Below are 20640 nucleotides of genomic sequence, written 5' to 3'. Positions count from 1 at the left end.
GTATATTTTCTAGAAGATAGCATACATCAAGAAATGGATAGATTGTTATAAAATACATATATACACATAATTAGACATATTTGCTCCCTAAAATTGCATTTTGTTTTGAGATTTTGAGCTTGGAATTTAATTGATGACAGTGACTAAGGGAGTCAACATTATTTCTATACAGTAACAAAATGACCAATTTGTTTAGTCACTTAAGGAAGAAAGAGAAAGCAATGTTAAAGTCAATGGAAATTACAATTAAATGAAGTATTTGTGAAACATTAATCTTTAGACTTGTGTGTAGTCCTTGGCACAGCACATGCCTTCAAAAAATATCTATTGAATTAAAAGATCCTGTAAAATGATGTGTTTGTTAGGGTTCTCTAGAGAAACAGAACCAACAGGCTTCTCCTGTAAATGTGAGATTTGTAAAGGTGTCTCACACAACCGTGGGAATGGAAGAGTCCAAAATCCACAGGGCAGGCTGTGAAGCTGGTGGCTCAAATGAAAGGTCTGGATGAACCCCACAGGAGAGGCTCACTGGCTGAAGAAGCAGCAACGAAGTTTCTCTTCTCCCTTAAAAGCCTTCAACTGATTGCATTATCAGTTGATGATGTGTGGGAGATAAGCCTTGGTTGATCAGAGATGTAATCAGCCACAGATACAATCAACTGACTGATGATTTAATACACCAGCTTTCCAGTTTATCAACCAGCCACTAAATATCCTTGCAGCAAAGGTCAGGCCAGTGCTTGCCTGATCAGACAACTGGGCGTAACCACTTGGCTGAGTTGACACCAGAATCTAACCATCATAAGTGACTACAGAATTCTTCACTTTTCAATACATAACAAAGAACCAGTATCTTCTTTTCCAAAAATTCCCCCGTGAGAACTCTCCTTCTGCTGGGTAAAGTAATATGATAATCTGCTGAGAAACTTCAGAATGGCTGTTCAGGTTTAGCCACTTGGGCTGTTCCCTAAGAAGAAATATGGAAATAAATAATCACAAGGCCATATTTGCTACGCCAGAATGAAGTTTATTAATTAATTGTTAGAATGGTTATTTCTCCAAGAGAGTGAAGTCATCTAAAACAGAGAAAAGAAGGTCTTTCCCTACCCAAAGGAACAAAGACTTAAGAAATTGAACAAATTCATGAAAGCATGGCCCTGGCAAATTGACTTGTTTTAGCTTTGATTTAGGCAGGACTGAGTGTTGAAGGCATCATGACCGACAGGATGCTGAGCAGCTATTCAACCTCTGCCATACTGCGCTGGTTTATTAGCAGGGCTCACAGGGATTTTCACAGCAAGGCTGAACGTGGGTCGTCAGGTCAATCCCACTCAGTCCGGGAGCTGAGTAGCAAGAGTTGAGCAGCCAGCAAGTGGGTGTGTAGGTGTCAGGCATTGGGCAGACGGGGGTGCAGGTGTCACAGCAGATGGGCTGCAGCAGGCTGATCTCATGGGGGCAGGTGCTGGGCAGGCAGACTCCGCATCGGCAGCACTTGTCAGAAGAGCAGATGGTGGTGGCGGGGCCAGTGGGGACGCTGCAGCAGCAGTCGTGAAGGTATCCACAGCAGGCCATGGTCAGGAGTTGAGTTTTTGTTTGGTTGAGAGGAGAAGTTTCTTGGTGTCTCAATGCTTCTCTCTTCTGACCTGGCTCTTATATACCCACCTCCCTGGGCGTTGGCCCATTACCAGGAATTTTTTTCCTCCATGTTTCAGTTTACAGCTATCTCCATAAAAATCATCTAATTACTTAAGTGCTTATTAGGTAAGACACACTCCTCACCTCATAAAAGAGATTTAGGTTGTTGTGTTCTCAAATTAGGACTCTTCACATTGGCTGTTTGTCACTGCATGGAGAGCTTCATTTCAGTCTTCAAAGGCACCAAGTCATTTTCTTCTAATCATTAAGCATCGTTAATGATGGTTTGGTATGTCAGGTATCTGAAAATATTCCTCATATATATATATTTTTGTCTACTTTTACAATGAAAAGATAAATAGGCATTTTGATTGTCCTTCTTCCAGCAACCAAATAGTCTGTGTTAATTTAGGCCCTCTTCCCTGTAAATGTGATAAAATTTTAGATTTATTCCTCATGGTTCCAAGATGCTGAATTAAGACCAACAGATGGAATCTATAGAGAAATAGATTTTGTTCCAGTATAAAACAGCAGTTTCTAACAGAGCTTTAAAAGACAATTTGTTCTCCATCGTCTTCAGATTTGCTTTGAATGATAACTTACTGCTGAGGGACACGTAGATGGGGGACAAGGCCTGCACAGATGACAATGCCAGATGCCATTTAAAACTCCATCTGATCATATATAGAATTAAAATTAATTATGACCAAAAGGCCATTTGTAGTAAGCCATTTGGAAGTTAAACAGTGAAGTATTTCCCAAATTCAGTTCCATGAACAACTGTTCCAAGGGACATCAAAGAGTTCCCAGGTCAAAAAAAGTTTGGGAAATACTGAGTTCTTCATCGTTGGACTTCTCAGGGCCTTTTATATGTTAAAGTGCTCTGTGACTTTTCAAGAAAGAAATACAGCATGTATTTTTCCCCAAATGTACTTGACCATAGGATCTTTTCTGTTTGTTTGTTTTCATAGGTTACCTTTGTTGATTCAGTTGTACAATGGTGTAAACTGTTGTCCAGCATAGAAGCAAAATTTCCAAATTACATCCAAACCACTAAAACCCTAATAACAAATTTTTAATTATATTTTTCAAAACTGTAAAGGAATAAAATTTACTATGATGTTATAAGATTACTCTAGAGTAGGAAAAATATTAAACTGGTAAAACCTTTAGAAATAGTCTACTTTGAAAGGGGGTGTGCTGGTTTGAAAGGATGTATGGACCCTAGAAAAGCCATGTTTTAATCAAAATCCCATTTTGTAAAGGCAGAATAACCCCTATTCAATACTGTATGTTTGAAACTGTAATTAAATCATCTCCCTATAGATATGATTTAATCAAGAATGATTGTTAAACTGGATTAGGTGATGACATGTCTCCACCCATTTGGGTGGATCTTGATAAGTTTCTGGAGTCCTATAAAAGAGGAAACATTTTGGAGAATGAAGGAGATTCGGAGAGAGCAGAGAATGCTGCAGCACCACGAAGCAGAGAGTCCACGAGCCAGTGACTTTTGGAGATGAAGAAGGAAAACGCCTCCTGGGGAGCTTCATGAAACCAGAAGTCAGAAGAGAAAGCTAGCAGATGATGCTGTGTTTGCAATGTGCCCTTCCAGCTGAGAGAGAAGCCCTGACTGTGTTCGCCATGTGCCTTCTCACTTGAGAGACAAACCCTGAACTTCGTCGGCCTTCTTGAACCAAGGTATCTTTTCCTGGATGCCTTTGATTGGACATTTCTATAGACTTGTTTTAATTGGAAATTCTCGGCCTTGGAACTGTAAACTAGCAACTGATTAAATTCCCCATTTTAAAAGCCATTCCGTTTCTGGTATATTGCATTCTGGCAGCTAGCAAACAAGAACAGGGAGTAAAAACATGTACATATTTTCTTTACCCATCTTTGGGTAAGATGGCTCAACCTCTAAAACTAAGTAGAAAATTGCACAACATAACAAGAGCTTGAAACAAATAAAATGGTAGATCCTGAAACTGCTTAACATTGAAACTGCTTTAATTTTAGTCATCTTTTTACTAGAATAATGCACCAGTTTGAAACAGTCATGCACCCCAGAAAAACCATTTTCTTTAATCCTCATTCAATATTGCTGGGTGGGATATTTTTAATTGTTTCCATGAAGATGTGACCCACCAATTGTAGGTAGTAACTTTTGATTACTTGGTTTCCATGGGGATGTGTCTCCACCCATTCAAGGTGGGGTTGCTTACTGGAGCCCTTTAAGAGGGAACCATCTTGGAAAAAGCTTTAGAACCAACAGAGCCAACAGTGCCAAATGAGCCCACACAGCCAGAGAGCTTTGGAGATGCAGGAGGGAAACGCCCCCTGAGAAGCCTTATGAAATGAGAAGAGAAACCTAGCAGACATCACCGTGTGCCCCTCTCAGCTGACAGAGGTGTTCTGGGCCCATTGACCTTTCTTGAATCAAGGTATCTTTCTCTGGATGCCTTAGTTTGGACATTTTCACAGCCTTAGAACTGTAAACTTGCAACGTAATAAATTCCCCTTTAAAAAAGCCATTCCGTTTTTGTATATTGCATTCTGGCAGCTTTTAGAAACTAAAACAAATAATTTTGCAGGTTTGGATTCCTGTGCTAGTATTTAACTTGTTAGCCACATTGCTTAAATAGATTTCTCTTAGTTCAGTTGGACTCATAGGTCCCGCTGTAAGTCAGGAACTTTTTAAACAGATTCTTGCCCTGAGGAAGTCACAGAAGAGAAGAGACATAGGAGTAGACTGGTAGATAATGGCACAAGGTTGTACATTCAAGTTTTCTGTGCAATGATCCAGAAGTATAGAGGTGGGACCCACTGACTTACGGTGCTAACCTATAAGATTTGGGGACCACTTCATGGAAAAACAACATTTGTGTGGGTCTTGAAGAGTGAACAGGAGGTTAGCAGGTAGAATGGCATAGGAAGGAGATTTCAGCAAGTGAAATAGAGAAACAAAATACAATGAGGTGCTTATGGGATCGTATACGTGTCAGTTGGTTGAAACACATTCTGAATCTGATTGTAGAGAGACTTTGGAGGGGATTGATAAGCGATGAAGGTAAAAAGTCGGTTAGTGCCACAATGTGAAGAATTTGTGTTATGGGTAGTATCCTACAGGATTTTGAACTTCATATGAAAGGCAATGGATAGTAATTAAAGGTTTTTTGAACAGATATGTGAAATAACCGAATTTGTATTTTAGCAAGATGACTGTAGTTTTTGAGTGGAGGACCATCATCATCATCACTTATAAGACATCAGGCTTTATGTGTATTATCCCATATATAACTCTCACAACAAGCTTATAATGTTTGTATATTATTATTCTTGCTATTTTACATATGAGGAGCCTGAGGCATAGAGAAGTCACGTAACTAGATGGAGCTGACATGTGGAGTGAAGGGTCTTGCTCCAGAGCCCACGTTCTTAACCACCGTGCCATGTTCCCTCTCACTACGGGTGTGCTGTTTGAGTACTGCTCTCAACTCTCAAGATTAGTTGCATGAGACAAATATTATCATGCCTCACTCATATGGACTGACTATAACATAAAAACTCGGTAAATTGAAGTCGAGAGCACTGGTTATCAGGTTGGGGCCTATTGTAAAGGGTCCTAGATTGTAACTTCTTGCAGCAGTCATATATATTCAGGAGTTGTAACTGTTTTTTCTAAATTCTGAGGTACTGAGCTGTTTGTATATAACCTGGTCATTCCCAGAAACTTAGGGTATTTATATGACACCTGAGACTCAGGATTAGAGCTTTGAAGCGATGAAAGTCAGCATTACCCCATACAGCAACTCTCTAAAAAGTTGAAAAAGGGATCAGACTTGGACTTGAGATATGAAGGAAGCTGATCTGGATAAGATTAAGGTAGATTAGAATACAGAGTAAGGATGCTATTGTCCATATTTTAGAGCTTCAACTTCTGTGTGAGACCAAAGGGAAAGATGTTTACTTAGTGCAAAATTTATATTTCTGATAGCACATTACCTAATTGAACTTATGTGGTCAGTTTAGTTGAACACTATAAGTACTTATAATCTTGAATAGGGTGTGAGATTTTGTTGGTTCATTCAGGTTAGTGTGATGCCCTGATGTATACCAAAGTAACTTGGGCAGTGAATAAAGAAGTATTTTCAAAGTCCACTTGGGGGACTGAAACATTCAATTTCCACATTTGGAGAATTTCTGATATTCTCACAAGCAGTGGGGACAACCAGATCAATGCCGTCGATCTTGGAGTTCACCCCTATGAAACTTATTCATGCAAAGGATAGGCTAAGCCTATTTGAAATTATGCCTAAGAGTCACCCCCAGAGAACCATCTTTTGTTGCTCAGATGTGACCTCTCTCTCTCTAAGCCAACTTTGCAGGGGAACTCACTGCCCTCCCCACTAAGTGGGACCTGATTCCCAGGGATGTAAATCTCCCTGGTAGCATGGAAGAGGACTCCCAGGATGAGCTGGGACCCAGCATCAAGGGATTGAGGAAGGCTTCTTGACTAAAAGGGGGAAGAGAGAAATGGGACAAGGTAAAGTTTCAGTGGATGAGAGATTTCAAACAGAGTCAGGAGGTTATCCTGGAGGTTATTCTTATGCATTATATAGATATCCCTTTTTAGTTTATGGTGTATTGGAGTGGCTAGAGGGAAGAACCTGAAACAGTTGAACTGTGTTCCAGTAGCCTTGATTCTTGAAGATAATTGCATAAAGATATAAATTTTACAGTGTGACTGTGTGAATGTGAAAACCTTGTGTCTGATGTGCCTTTTATCCAGGGTATGGACAGATGAGTAAAAAAATATGGATAAAAAAATAACTGATGGGGGTGAGAGGTAAAATAAACTGGGTAGATGGAAATACTAGTGGTCAATGAGAGGGAGGAGTAATGGGGTATGAGATGCATGAGGTTTTTCTTTTTTATTCCTTTTTCTGGAGTGATGCAAATGTTCTAAAAATGATCATGGAGATGAATACACAGCTATGTTGTGATATGGTGAGCCATTGATTGTACACCATGTATGGACTGTGTGTGCGGGAAGATCTGTCAATAAAAATATTAGAAAAAATAGTTGCATGTAAGATTGACTGGGTGAATGGGACCAGTTTATTAACGGTCTTGAGACCGTAAGGGGAGTTGATTTTAGAGACTATGTACTTAATCACAATACGATGCTATAGAGAGGATATAAATCAGGGGCAGGGACAATGGTTGGGAAAATATTTTGGATTTTCAGGTGATTGATGAAGAGGGTTATGACTTCTGTCATAGAGAGTATCCTTATTTGATGAGACTGGAGAAGAGGGGACATATCTGGGATTTTTCATCACATCCGTCAACTTTCAGGAGAAAGTAGTAGTACATCGGGTTCTACAGTAAAACTAATATTCTTTTTATAAGATATTCAGAATATGGCAATTTTAACCTCCAGTAATAGATGGAACTTACTGAATGTATACCACATGCCAGACATTGTGCTAAGTATTTTATATACAGTCTTCTTTATTTCTTCCTTAGTTCTTATTGTAAGAAATACCTATAATACCCTAAAAGTTCAGGAGTATTACTATACGCATTTCCCAGATGATGTCACTGAGAGTAAGGATATTAAGTGATGATTCTAAGCTCACACAGATAATGAATGACAGAACACAACTAACTGCATTAGTTCAAACGTCAGTAAGATCAATATTTTTGTGGCATTTAATTTTGTACAATTGTAGGTTATGTTCATTCACTCATTCAACTGTTCATTCATTTTTATTCATTAATTCACTCAACAGCATGCCTAGCACTGCGTTAGGTGCTAAGCATGTAGCAATAAAGAGGTGAGATAAAGTCCTTCTTACTAAAATGTTTATTCTAGTGGAGGAGGCAGACAGAAAGCAAGTAAATAAATGAATAAATAAGAACTGTAGACAGTGATAAGTGCCAGAAGAAAATAAAGCATGGTGATGTGATGGAGAATGATTGATTAGATAGTAGCTCCTTTAGTTAGGGTGGTCAGTGAAGGCCTTTGCCAGGGAGGCTGAAGTGAGAGTGAGAGGGAAGGAGTAAGTCAGGAAATGAGGTCTAAGAGGTAGGCAGGACTCAGGCCATGAAAGATTTTGTAGGTTGTCTTACAGAGCTTAGATTTCATTCTAAGGGCATTGAGAATCCACTGGATGGTTTAAAGCAGGAAATGATAAGATGTGATTTGTGTTCCATGAAAAAAGAACTGCAGCAGGGCCAAAGTGGATACAGGCAGAACATTAAAAAAAAAATTTTAAATTATATTGTGTTTTTTAAAAACACAATAACATACAAACATGAACATTCTTACCATATGATCATTCCATTCTTGATGTATAACTGATAACTCACAATATCATCACATAGTTGTATATTCATTACCATGATCATTTCTTAGAACATTTGCATCAATTCAGAAAAAGAAATAAAAAGAACAAAGAAAAAACTCATGCATACCATAGCCTTTACCCCTCCCTCTCATTGACCACTAATATTTCCATCTACCCACTATATTTTAGACTTTCTTTCCCTTATTTTTTCTCTATACCTTACCACTCCCTTTCATTGATCACTAGCCTTTCAAACTACTAAATTCATTTTAACATTTGTTCCCCCTATTATTTATTTATTCTTAGTCCGTATGTTTTACTCGTCTCTTGACAAGGTAGATTAAAGGGGCATCAGACACAAGGTTTTCACAATCACGCAGTCACATTGTGAAAGCTGTATCATTATACAATCATCACCAAGAAACACGGCGACTGGAACACAGCTCTACATTTTCAGGCAGTTCTCTCCAGACAGGCAGAACATTTAAGTTGTCCCAATGGGAGGGTGAGTGGTGATGCCACTGGTAGGTGAGCTGGTAAAAAGTGGTGGTGTTCAGGAGACAACTTTGAAAGTAGAGAGGGTAGGGCATGCTAATTAAGAGGATGCACAGGTGGCTGGGGGGAGGGAGAGAGAGAATGAATCATACTTAGGTCTCTGTTCACTCTTAGGTGAGAGGGGACCTGAAATAAAAACAAACCTGTCTTCTGGCTAGATGCTGAGTCTGGTTTGGGCCTGCAGAGAGTGAATAGGCTTGGGCCATGCCCACAGGTCTGAGGCACGTGAGATGGAGAAGGGCTGGAGGTCAAGATTCAGGAGGCTCCAACACAGAGATGAAAATTTTGCTTAATACAAACTTCCTGGAATGAGAATAAGGCGAGCACATTTATGTGCGTTAGTCATGGTTTGTGGTGAGCCTTTTTGTGCCTTACCACCTCACCAGCATCCACCTCCCAGCAATGCAGTGGGGTTCTGGATTGCTGCTGGGAACACCCTCCCCCTGTGCCCCTCCTGAGTCAGCAGAATGTCACTCTCGGGAGGCCTCACGCTCGGGTGCCACTCAATTTTCTTTCCGCCTCATGGAGTACATCATCCCATGGAGAAACAGGATATAGGAACCTTTTTAGTTTGTCATCCTAATAAAAATACCTGTAAGTAAAAACATTTTGTCTTTATTTCCTGAATTTCATGATCTTTCAAATTTGGGGGGAACTCCTTTATACTGTAGATTATATTATATCAAGAACTGGTCTCAGGTCTGCCATTGACATCAATCCATTCATTTCAGAATGTCACTTTGCTTCTTGCTGAGCATGCAGGCAAACGATTGTGTGTTAGGGTTAAATGGTGGACTTTGTGGGTTTTTTCTAGTTGCCCCAGAAGATTGTTTTTCTAGTTTGTAGTTGTGGTCAAATCTGATATAACTCTTGCCAGTTTGATAGCTTCCATTGGAAAGTACCCTCAAGTTAGATTTCTTTCAGTGTTGTTTTATTCTTTGAGGATAGCTGGTATTGGCTATAGCTGGGGAGGTATGTGAGAACTAAAGAGGGTGAGGCTTCTGCCCTGTTTCATGAGAACGTGTATAATCCCATTGCAACATGCCAGAGCCAATCTTACAGCCACCTGGCACATGGCACACACAATAGTCTTACAAATTGTTGCTTAGCCCAGCTTCTGCTGTCTAGAGCTGTTACCTATCTTTCTTGTGGATCCTCGATATTCAGTTTAATTCTCATGTATGTAGACATGTATGTAAGTAGAATATACAACTAGTAAGGAGAATTTTACAGTTAAGTAAGTTACAAATTATACCTTTGTATAAATTGATTTATGTTTTTAACTTAGTTATAAATGTATGTGCTATATAAAATAAACCTGGCTGGAAAAGTGGACATTCAACAACAACAAAATGAAGTGCCTAATCTGTGCCAGGCATGGGAAAATACAGTTCCAACTGTTTATTATGTGAAATAGAATATTGAGGCGTTTAAATTTAAAACTGTTCTAGAGTACACTTTGGATTTTTCGTCCTTGGAATTATTGCTGACAACAAGGTGTATCTATGATTTTATTTTGAATCAAGATGTTTTTGTCCATTGATTAGACAAGTCTGGTTATTAGATTGAATTAAATAACTGCTAATTTTCCAAAAAGCTTCTGTAATACTGAAGTTTTTGGCAAGTAAAAGAGTTAAATGTTTATGTATTTAAATATTAGCAGTCAGCGTGACTTTAAAGTATATTTTGAATTGTTAGGTTAGTTTACTGTATATATGCTGGTTATATAAAAACAGCAAACCTTTATACAGCATCTATTATTTAATTCTTGCAGCAACCCTATGAGGGCAGTTTCAAAGTTATCTTCTGTTTTACAAATAAGGGAAACTGGGGCATAGAGGGGTTCAGTTTTCCAAGGTCACAAAGCTAATAAAGTGGGGAGTTGGGATTTGAACCAAGGCTGTCTGGTTGCAAGGTTTGTGTTCTTAATCCCTGTATGCTAAACTAGAATCGGTACATTTTTTGATTACTATTGGATTTTTCAAGAGAAAATATATAATTTGTTTTTTTGTGACCAATCTTTTTTGAGGTCCTGCTATGTGCCTTGTACTGTGCTAGGATATTTAGGGCATTCAAGAATGAGTAAGATACAGGAGTTCTTTTAAGTATGCAAGTATCTTGGAATCTACTGGAGTTGAGGAGGGCATACAGGACTCACATACAAGACGCAGGAGCAGGAAGGCATTCCCAGAGGGAAAAATGGCAATAAATGCAGAGAGATAGAAAATAACAAATTATTGCTGGGAAAAAGCGAGTGGTGCTCTGTATCTAGAAGAGATAATGTTAGATAAAAGCTGGACATAGAAGGCCTTGAATTCCAGGGTGAGGAGCTTGAACTTAATTATGTAGACCATGGAGAGCCATTGGTATTTCAAAACAGGGAAGTTACTTCATTTATCTCCTCTTTTGTGAAATGGGACTATTACTATCACATTGATAGTGTAATTCAGAATGGAATTGAATGTTGAATTTAAAATGTTTAACTCAGTGTTTGGTTCTTAGTAAGAACCCAAATGGTTCTAACAGGTGTGGTGTTGGTGGTTAAATAAGCCATCCTTTGGGGGTGTTATTCCTCTCCAACAGTGGGGAGAGCTAGGGGCAAATTACAGAGGTCAGCCTTCAGGTCTATCATGCCTGGAAAGTCGTTTGCTTGCTCATGGTCCTCACTGAAACTTTTATAACCAGTACAAGCCCCACCAAGGAATCCATGAAGGAAGGGGAGTTCCCTAAGCTTGCTTTCTGGAATCCTGTAAGGACATTAGGAGGTAGTATCTGCTTCTCAAGTACCTCCTGCCTTGCAAGTATTCCCATCCTCCACCGGATAGCCTCTGCCCCCATTTATTTTGGAGACCCCACCCTTAATCACAAGAGAAAGAATTTCCACCTGTCCCTTCTTGTGTGCTGCAAAGCGAGACCATGACCGGATGCTAATGAACCCGTTCCTCTTCAAGGAAAGAGGGATCAGATGTGCTCTGGAAAGAGCCAGATGGGGGTGGCTTCAACTCCAGCTCTGCCTCTCTACCAGGAGAGCTGCACTCATTGCTTAGAACAAGCACATCCCATCACAGCAGTAGTCTTCTCAACACCACACAGTCCAGTTTCTTATTAAGAACTATTGACATAACTTTGACCCTAACCCAGGCGTTATCTTTCTAATGTGCATTTGACTCCCTCACGAGGGTCATCATTTATATCAGACCTCTCCATGCTGTGTAGTGCCAGCTACATTAGGTCTTTCTATCCTCCAAAACTCCATCAAAAGAAAGAGTGAGGGTGGGATGGTTCAGCTCATCTTGCCACATCACCATGCCACCTCTACCATAATAACTGAATGTTTACTAAATGTTTATATAAAATGAGAAACTTGGTTTATATTCTACAAAGTTTGTTAGTCAAGTGCAAAGAAGCTTCCCTTAAGATATCAAGAAACCATAAGGCAATAGAAAATCAGAAAAAAACTCTTACCTTGAATTGCTATATATCTTAGAAATAAGGCATGAAAATGAGATTGATTGGTCCTTATGAGGGGAATCCCTCATTAGTCTGTTGCTTTTGTTGTCAGAAATGGATTGGGCCAAGAAAGAAGATAAATGCATATTCAAGAAAAAAGATTCTTAAGTATCATTGATCTAAGCTATCTTTTAAATTTCACAGTCTGTAATATAAATTAAGGAAGTATTAGCTTTCAGTATTTGTTACAGGTTGGACACCACGTAACATTAAAATGCCCTTGTTTACACTATGTTAGGGTTTACCTATAGACTGAAACACCCTCCCATGGGCAGGCACCCAGCATGGCAAGTAATCACTATGTACCTTTGCTAATTTTCCCCCCATGGTAATAAAGTTAGTGTTCCTCACAGGTGTATATTGTTAGGTAGTTCCAGGGGACAAGCTGGTAGAACATAGGAAAGGCTGACATTTCCTAGAAAGGTAGATTCATCCTTCTTAGGTAAATAATTAAATAGCATCATGTGTGTGTGTGTGTGTTGGGGGGAGGTGGTGTCTGTGACTTGATGGTTAAGATCAGTGGCCATTTGCAGGGTTAGTGACCAGTGGCTCAATAAAAGACCAGTGCCAGGAGTCATGAGGGTAAGGCTAGATGTCATGGAATAGGAAACATAGCCACATTACTGGATCTTGCAACTTTGAAGCTGGTTAACAGGAGGGCTCACAGTGACTCCGTAAGAGAAACCAGGCAGTCTCCCTGAGTTGGGTGGCTGGAGTTGAGCAGCCAGCAAGATGGCATGTGGTTTACAGGCCTGCAGCAGGATGGGGAGCAGGTGGGTTGAAGGAGGCTAGTCCACACGGGCAGGTAGACTCCACACCACCAGTGCTTGTTAGAGGATTAGATGGTGGTGGTGGGGCAGTGGGATGCTATAGAAGCAGAGAGAACTTAACATGGGGCCATAAGCGTATGTGAGAACTATTGTGTCGATGATTTGTAGTGAAGTTCAATGGCAAAGACAGATTTCCCAGGTGTGAGTACAGTTCTCTTTTGGGGGGACTTTGTATATTTGCCATAGAGGATGTAAGTTCTAATCCATAGGACATTTTCCATACTGCTGGTTATACCTATTTACACAACTTAAAATTCATCATTAGACTTTTTAGTGATCTTGAGAAAAATTCTTCCTAAGGAAATGCTTCATTTCATTGGTTGCTAAATATGAAATCATCACTACTGCTTTTTGCCAGCTGAGTAAGAGCTTTGTGTTGCCTTTTTTATGGAGGCAGTCATTAGCAATCCCAGTAGCATTTATTACTCAGAGGGCACCGTAGCATGTCTCTGTCAGCTTGGGCATTGAATTCTGCCCCATTCTGTATTCTTCAGTATATGAAGTGTTGAAGTTCACATTTAAATACAGTTATAAATTTTAGTTGGAGAATAAGATATGCTGGGGACAGGTCATAATCAGTTGGCCAGTGTTCCTCAGTGGAAATTTGGCTTCTTGGTCAACTAGGAAAAAGTGTGAGAAGAGGGGATTGGGAAATGAGGAAAATATTCTGGCAAATAAGAGTGTTTGGATTTTAAAAAAGGAGTATAGATGAATTGGATAAAGAAGGACCAGCCACTCAACTGGAATAAAATGTCACCCTCAGAGGCCCTCTTTCTGGTTTTCAGAGGCTATTTTCCACACTTGGGTTAGTCGTTGCCATCCATTTTCAATGTCCAACGGGGTTTTCTCCTCCTAAAGTCAAAAACTTGGAAGCAGAGAACTTATCTATTGAGCACCTACGATGTGCCAAGCATATTAATATTAATAATCTTGTTTGATACAGAAACACTGAGGCAGATATTGGAGCTCACGTTTGATAGCTGAGACAAAACCTGAGCATCCCGGAAGTGACAAGACTTTTCCATGGCCACACTAGGAATTCAGTGGGTAGATTTAGGATTTAAACTCATATCTTCTGATCTCTGTATTCATTCCAGCCTTCTGTACTTTCCTACAGTTCAAGACATCATTAGAATGATCAAAGTCTACAAATTATACTCAACTACAACAAATGAAAAAGTTAATTGTTTTCTTCGTACATCTTAGCGCATAATACTAAAACAGGTATTGAGTATTATTTCCAATTTCAGCTTCTGGTTGGCTCTAATTTCTTTTCCCTACCTTTGTATGGGTCGCTCACATTTTGGTTTCTTCTTATTACTAAAACATTTTAAGTATTGGCATAAAGATTCGAAGTGGTGACTTTAGAGTTTCCAGAATAAGGATCGTTTGTTATCTCGACTTGCCCCTCCTGAGGGGAGAACCTGGAATGCCTCCTGCTTTGAGCTCTTTAGGAATGATTCCTAAATCACTGACACTTCTGCTTTTTCTCAGATTTCCTCAGGCTTCCTGACATTGGCTGCTCTCCAAATCCTTCCTCTCATCACTCCACAATCTCATCAACCTATTAGGTTTTATTTCCGGGTTTATGGATCTCATCTTTGAAAGAAACGAATGCCATCTTACAGATCATATAATTAGATTTCATTACTCTGGCCCCGTTCAGACCAAGATTCGTCTAATCTTTTGGAAAGAGGTTTATTCTGCCTTGTCCAACTAAAATAAGTACTCTATTAAGAATGTGAGAAACCAAAAGGCTTGGGATTTTAAAAAGGAATCTTTTAGAACCCAGGAATCTTTCTTTAAAAAATGTTTTTATTGATAAATCTTCCTGACAGTACAATCAGTGGCTCACCGTATCATCACATAGTTGTATATTCACCACCATGATCATTTTTAGAACATTTGCATCACTCCAGAAAAAGAAATAAAAAGAAAAAGAAAAAAACTCATATATCCCACACCCATCACCCCTCCTTCTCATTGACCACTAGTATTTCCATCTACCCACTTTTAAGCCTTTCTCCTTCCAATTATTTATTTATTTATTATTCTTATTGTTTTTACTCATCTGTCCATACCCTGAATAAAAGGTGCATCAGACACAAGGTTTTCACAATCACACGGACACATTGTAAAAGCTATATCATTATACAACGTCTTCAAGAATCAAGACTAATGGAACACAGCTCTACAGTTTCAGGTATTTCCCTCCAGCCTCTCCAATACACCATAAACTAAAAAGGGATAGCTATAGAATGCATATGAATAACCTCCAGGATAACTTCTTTACTCTGTTTGAAATCTCTCAGCCAATGAAACTTTATTTTGCCTCATTTTTCTCTTCTCCCTTTTGGCCAAGAAGGCTTTCTCAATCCCTTGGTGTTGGGTCTTGGCTCATCCTGGGATTTCTGTCCCACGTTGTCAGGGAGATTTTCACCCCTGGGAGTCATGTCGCATGTGGTGGGGTGGGGTGGGAGGCAGGGGGCAGTGAGTTGAACCCAGGAATCTTGATCTTATGGTTTTATAGTATATTCATCCTGCTTGTCTGGCTTGTATTTATACTATAGGAACAAACACAGGAAAAATATTAAGCTAAAAAATGAATAGGCTCTCTATGGACCAATAGTTGTGCTCTGGGCTAGCCTCTGTCAACCTCGCAAAAACCATTTTACTTAATACTCAAATCCCTGTTCTTACCCAAAGCTTTCATCCTTCAGTTGATGCGATGACTCAACATTTTCTTCCTTTAAGTTTCTCAAAACCCATTTGTATCCTTGGGATTTTAAAATTAATTTTGCCCATTGGCTTTAATAAAGTAAGTGTGATGGAAAGCAAGTTTCTTAAGCCAAAATTTTGTCCTTGGGGATAAGTCAGTAATTGACACAGCCTGCTTTACATGGATAGATTTTAATAGAAATGCTGGACTCTCTTAACTACAGAGCTGAACAGTGCCGAGCGGTCTTTCTAGTTCCTCAGCTTATTCTAACAGGCCTAAAATGCTGCAATTCTCTGGCTTCCACTTCCAAAGCTCAGGGACTAATTCTTCCCATAATCAGTTACTACGATCAAACAGAGGGAGTAAGTGAGAAGTTCGAACAAATGGTTCACCAAATAATCTGTATTTTTAAAGGTAATATGTACATAACAGACAGGATCCATGTAAGAAATAAGAATCACGCATGTCAATAAGCACTGATTTTTATATGAAGAATTTTTAACTAAGTTGTTAGCTAGGTAACCAAAAGTGTAAAAAGAGAAAACGCTATCACGAATGTATCAACTGCAAAAAGCCCTAGGGACAATAGCTGCTTTAAAGGAAAGAAAGATTTGGAGTAGTTAAAACTTAGAAACTTAGAGAGGGGGTTGATCTGCAGAGCAGAAACTTAGACCTCTTAGGAGAGGGCGGGCCGGCTGGTGCTGGCTGGCGTCTCTAAGGGAGGTGCAATGAGGCTGGTTCTGCAAGTGTTGGGGAAACGGAAACTGAATTCAGGGGCTGCTTTGGAAAGGATCTGCAGCTGCTGGAGTGAAGAAGTGTTCCTGGGGTAATACTCACCTGAACTGCTGTTAGCACACTAGAAAGCCCATAGCTAAGTAAACAGAAACCAGAAGGGAAAAAGTTTTTTGTTCTCCTCCAGCTTTGCAGTTTTCCTCTATCACCCCCTAGTGGCAAAGAGTCCCACAGAGCAACTGGCATAACGGAAAATGTGGTTTGCAAGGTCCCATCTCAGCATCACAGAGTATGGAAGAGAGGGCATGGAGCTGAGAGACTGTAGCTTAACAACTGGCACAAAAAGTTACTTGTTCTGAGGCCCACAGCTTCCAACACAGCCACCTATAAATCTTCTGACCCACTCACTTTTTTTTTTTTTTTTTTTTTTAATTTCCAGGTCCTTAATTTCGTTGGCTCTTCCTGAATTTTGGAATCAGAGTTGGGTTCAGATTTCAGTTTTACTTATGAGCTGTGTGATTGTACACAGTTATTTAACTGTTTACACCTAACTCCCTCATATACAAAACCATGGCAACACTAATTCACTGGATTAGTGCTATTGTTAAATAAAATAAAGCTCATATGAAGTATAATTAATTTGTGGTACAACACTTGATACTAAACAAGGGAAGGAGGAAAGAGAAGGAAATAGGTAAGAAAGAAAATACACATGGTCTCTACAACCTTTGTTTCTATAATTGGTCACAAGACTGTAGTTGATATTTATCACCTCTTTCACTACTCATTTCATGTTTTCTTTAGTCTCAGCTAGGACCTCAGCTGGTTGGGGCTCTTTATCTGGTAGGTCGATTTAAACCTTCATTCTTGAAAGGTCTGAGTACCCAATGGTCCTGTCTTTTTGGATTGTTCCATTAAATTTTACAATTGGACATGGAAATACCAAGAGAATCACCTGGGTTCCAAATAGAGTCTTCTCTGTCCTTACTGTGGGGCAACAACACAATTTTCTTTTGGTAATTAAGATCAATCACACCAGCCAGTAGAGTAATCTCCTTCTTTACCTGTGGTTTAGTAGCATGAGGAGCCCCAAATGGCCAGGTGGTGGTCTCAACTTCCAATTCCTTGCTTTGCCTCTTGGTGGGAGCATTGTTCCCTTGTAAACCAAGACCACCAAATCGACATTACTAAAAGTCGTAGGAGCAAGAAGAAAAAAAAAAAATCTGCAACTGGATTATTAGGTTTGATAGAGAGGAATAACTCTCATTTCCATTCTTTGATTCTGGCCATGGGAGACACAGCATTTTATTACAGTCTGATAGTCAAAGCATATTCTGCATCCTTTTAGTGTGTTGTCTCGAAATGGGTGCTGTCATGGAGTCTTTGGGAGGCCATTCAACCTTTCTGCTAGGCCAGCTGCTTTTAGGTGATGATGTAGGTAATAAGACCAGTTAATTCCACAGGTGTAAACTTGTTGCTGCATTTAAACTATTTTTTTTTTTTTTTTTTTGCTGTGAAGTGAATTCTTTCATCAGAGTCAATGTTGTGTTGAATGCCTTGATGGCATTTCTTAAGCTCAGACATGGTGGCACTGATAATGCATATCCATACCCAGAACATAACATGTCTATTCCAGATAAGTCAATTCTCTTCCTTTTCCATAATGGAAGCTACCCAATGCAATTAACTTACCACCAGATATCTAGCTGTTGCCATCGGGAAATAGTGCCAAGTCAGAAGCTCATTGTTCATTCCTGCTTTTGGTGGTTTATTATTCATTAGTAGAGGCATCTAGATCAACATTCGAGAGGAGACGTCTGTGTTGTTGAGCCCATACATGACTTTTATCACTGCTAATGTGGCCACTGTGCACATGGGCCTATTGAGCAAGCGCTGAGATGACTATGGAAAGGGGCTGAATGACATGCACAGAACATGGTACTTTTTCAGTTTAATTATCGAGAATCTCTTCTGTCATGGATGCCCTTTGGTAAACTTTCACCTGGGACACAATTCATGTTCAGACTCTGTTTATTGTGACAACCACCCACAAACCTCACTCCCAGAACTCCTTGTCCCCAGTCATCTAATCCTTTTCTTTCCATGTCTCTGACTGTCCAGCCAAACCTTTAGTGCTTGCCTATGTGTCACTGTAGATCTGTACTTATGGCCATCTTTCAGAAGATCCAAAGGGAAAAACCAAAAGTACCACCCAACATTCTTCCCACAGGCAGAATTATCCTTCACCACTCTTCTATGGAGCCATTCTTGAATAGGGCTGTAATGATAAAATTCTTGATTTTCAGCTTGTGCCGACATATCATTAAGAACTATCTGTAAACCAGAGATTTTTTCCCCTCCTTAACAAACTGTTCAAAAGGAAATCCCCAAGAAGTCAAATATGTGTAATGAGGGAAAGGAGACAATGAAGATGGGGCTGGTGTAGCAACACTGTGAGCCATCTGCTTTCTCAACTTACCTGTGCCACTTAACTACGGTTGAGCCTATTTCTTATATACCGTCTCCATCTTTTTTCTTTTTTAAATACCAAAAAACACCAAACAAATGCAAACATTCTTAACTTTTGATCATTCCGTTCTACATATATAATCAGTAATTCACAATTTCTTCACATAGTTGCATATTCATCATCATAATCATTTCTTGGAACATTTGCATCTATTCAGAAAAAGAAATTAAAAGAAAATAGGAAAAATTCATACATACCATACCCCCCACCCCTCCCCCTCACCTATCACAGCATTTCAATCTAAATTTATTTTGACATTTGTTCCCCTATTATTCATCTTTATTCCATATGTTTTACTCATCTGTTGATAAGGTAGATAAAAGGAGCATCAGACACAAGGTTTTCACAATCACACAGTCACACTGTGAAAGCTATGTCATTATACAAACATCTTCAAGAAACATGACTACTGGAACACAGCTCTACATTTTCAGGCAGTTCCCTCCTGCCTCTCCACTACATCTTGACTAACAAGGTGATATCTATTTAATGCATTAAAATATCCTCTAGGACAACCTCTTGACTCTGTTTGGAATCTCTCTGCCATTGACACTTTATTTTGTCTCATTTCACTCCTCCCTCCCCCGCCAGCCCCCAGGTCTAGAAGATTCTCTCAATCCCCTGATGCTGAGTCCCAGCGACTCCAGGACATCTGCCCCACGCTGTCAGGAAGGTCCACACCCCTGGGAATCATGTCCCACACAGATAGGAGGAGGGTGGTGAGTTTGCTCGTTGTATTGGCTGGAGAGAGAGGCCACATCTGAGCAATAAAATAGGTTCTCCTGAGGACGACTCCCAGGCCTAATTTTAAGTAGGCTTGACCTGTCCTTTGTGGGCTTAAGTTTCATAGGAACAAACCCCAAGACTGGGGACTCAGCCTATAGCTTTGGTTGTCCACACTGCTTGTGAGAATTTCAAGAATTCAACTTGGGGAAGTTGAATTTCCCCCCTTTCCCACCATTCCCTGAGGGGGACTTTGCAAATACTTTTTTATTCACTGTTAAATCACTCTGGGATTTATCGGGGCATCACTCTGGACAAACCAACAAAATCTCATGTCCCACTCAAGGTTCCATGTACTTATGGTGTTCATTTAAGCTGTCTACATAAGTTATATTAGGAAATGCACTAGTCAAAATATAAATTTTGTATCAAATAAACTTTTTTTGCTTTTGTCTCACACATAAGGCAAAATTTTAAAATATTAATTACCATCTATTTTTAGCACCCTGCAGTAGTGACATTCCTTTGTTCTTCCTCATACAAAAACATTTTTTAAATTTGTACGTTTAGTCACTATCATTATACACTCTAGGCATTCCTAGATTATACCATCTCAGTCTTTATCGTCTGTCTTTCTTTCTGATTTCATTTGTGCCCCCAGCTGTCCTCCCTCTATCATTCTCACATTCAACTTCATTCAGTGTTTTAACATAACTGTATTACAGTTAGGTAGTATTGTGCTGTCCATTTCTGAGTTTTTATATTCAGTCCTGTTGCACAATCTCTATCCCTTCAGCTCCAATTACCCAATATCTTACCCTATTTCTATCTCCTGATGGTCTCTGTTACCAATCACATATTCCAAGTTTATTCTCTAATGTCGGTTCACATCAGTGAGACCATACAGTATTTGTCCTTTTGTTTCTGGCTAATCTCACACAGCATAATGTCCTTAAGGTCCATCCATGTTGTTATATACTTCATAGCTTTATTCTGTCTTATGGCTGCATCATATTCCATTGTATGTATATACCACAGTTTGTTTAGCCA

The 20640-nt window shown here is 39.5% G+C and overlaps 1 protein-coding gene and 1 long non-coding RNA gene across 2 annotated transcripts in view; one reads left to right on the top strand and one right to left on the bottom strand.

Moving 5' to 3' along the window:
• LOC143687453 (uncharacterized) overlaps positions 1-20640 on the top strand; it is an 83142-nt gene that overhangs the window by 35862 nt on the left and 26640 nt on the right. The gene's annotated exons all lie outside the window — the stretch shown is intronic.
• KRTAP3-1 (keratin associated protein 3-1) lies at positions 1007-1611 on the bottom strand. The gene has a single exon (XM_077163029.1). It carries the CDS (start codon positions 1570-1572, stop codon positions 1270-1272), a length of 303 nt encoding a protein of 100 aa, XP_077019144.1. The 5' UTR covers positions 1573-1611; the 3' UTR covers positions 1007-1269.

This window comes from Tamandua tetradactyla, chromosome 6 (assembly GCF_023851605.1).
Source record: "Tamandua tetradactyla isolate mTamTet1 chromosome 6, mTamTet1.pri, whole genome shotgun sequence".
Classification (NCBI taxonomy): domain Eukaryota; kingdom Metazoa; phylum Chordata; class Mammalia; order Pilosa; family Myrmecophagidae; genus Tamandua; species Tamandua tetradactyla.
Note: the sequence above shows the minus strand (reverse complement) of the source record. Positions and strands in the feature narration are given on the sequence as shown.

Coding starts and splice junctions, on each gene's coding strand:
- KRTAP3-1 (XM_077163029.1), bottom strand. CDS start 1,572: ATGGCCTGCTGTGGATACCTTCACGACTGCTGCTGCAGCGTCCCCACT.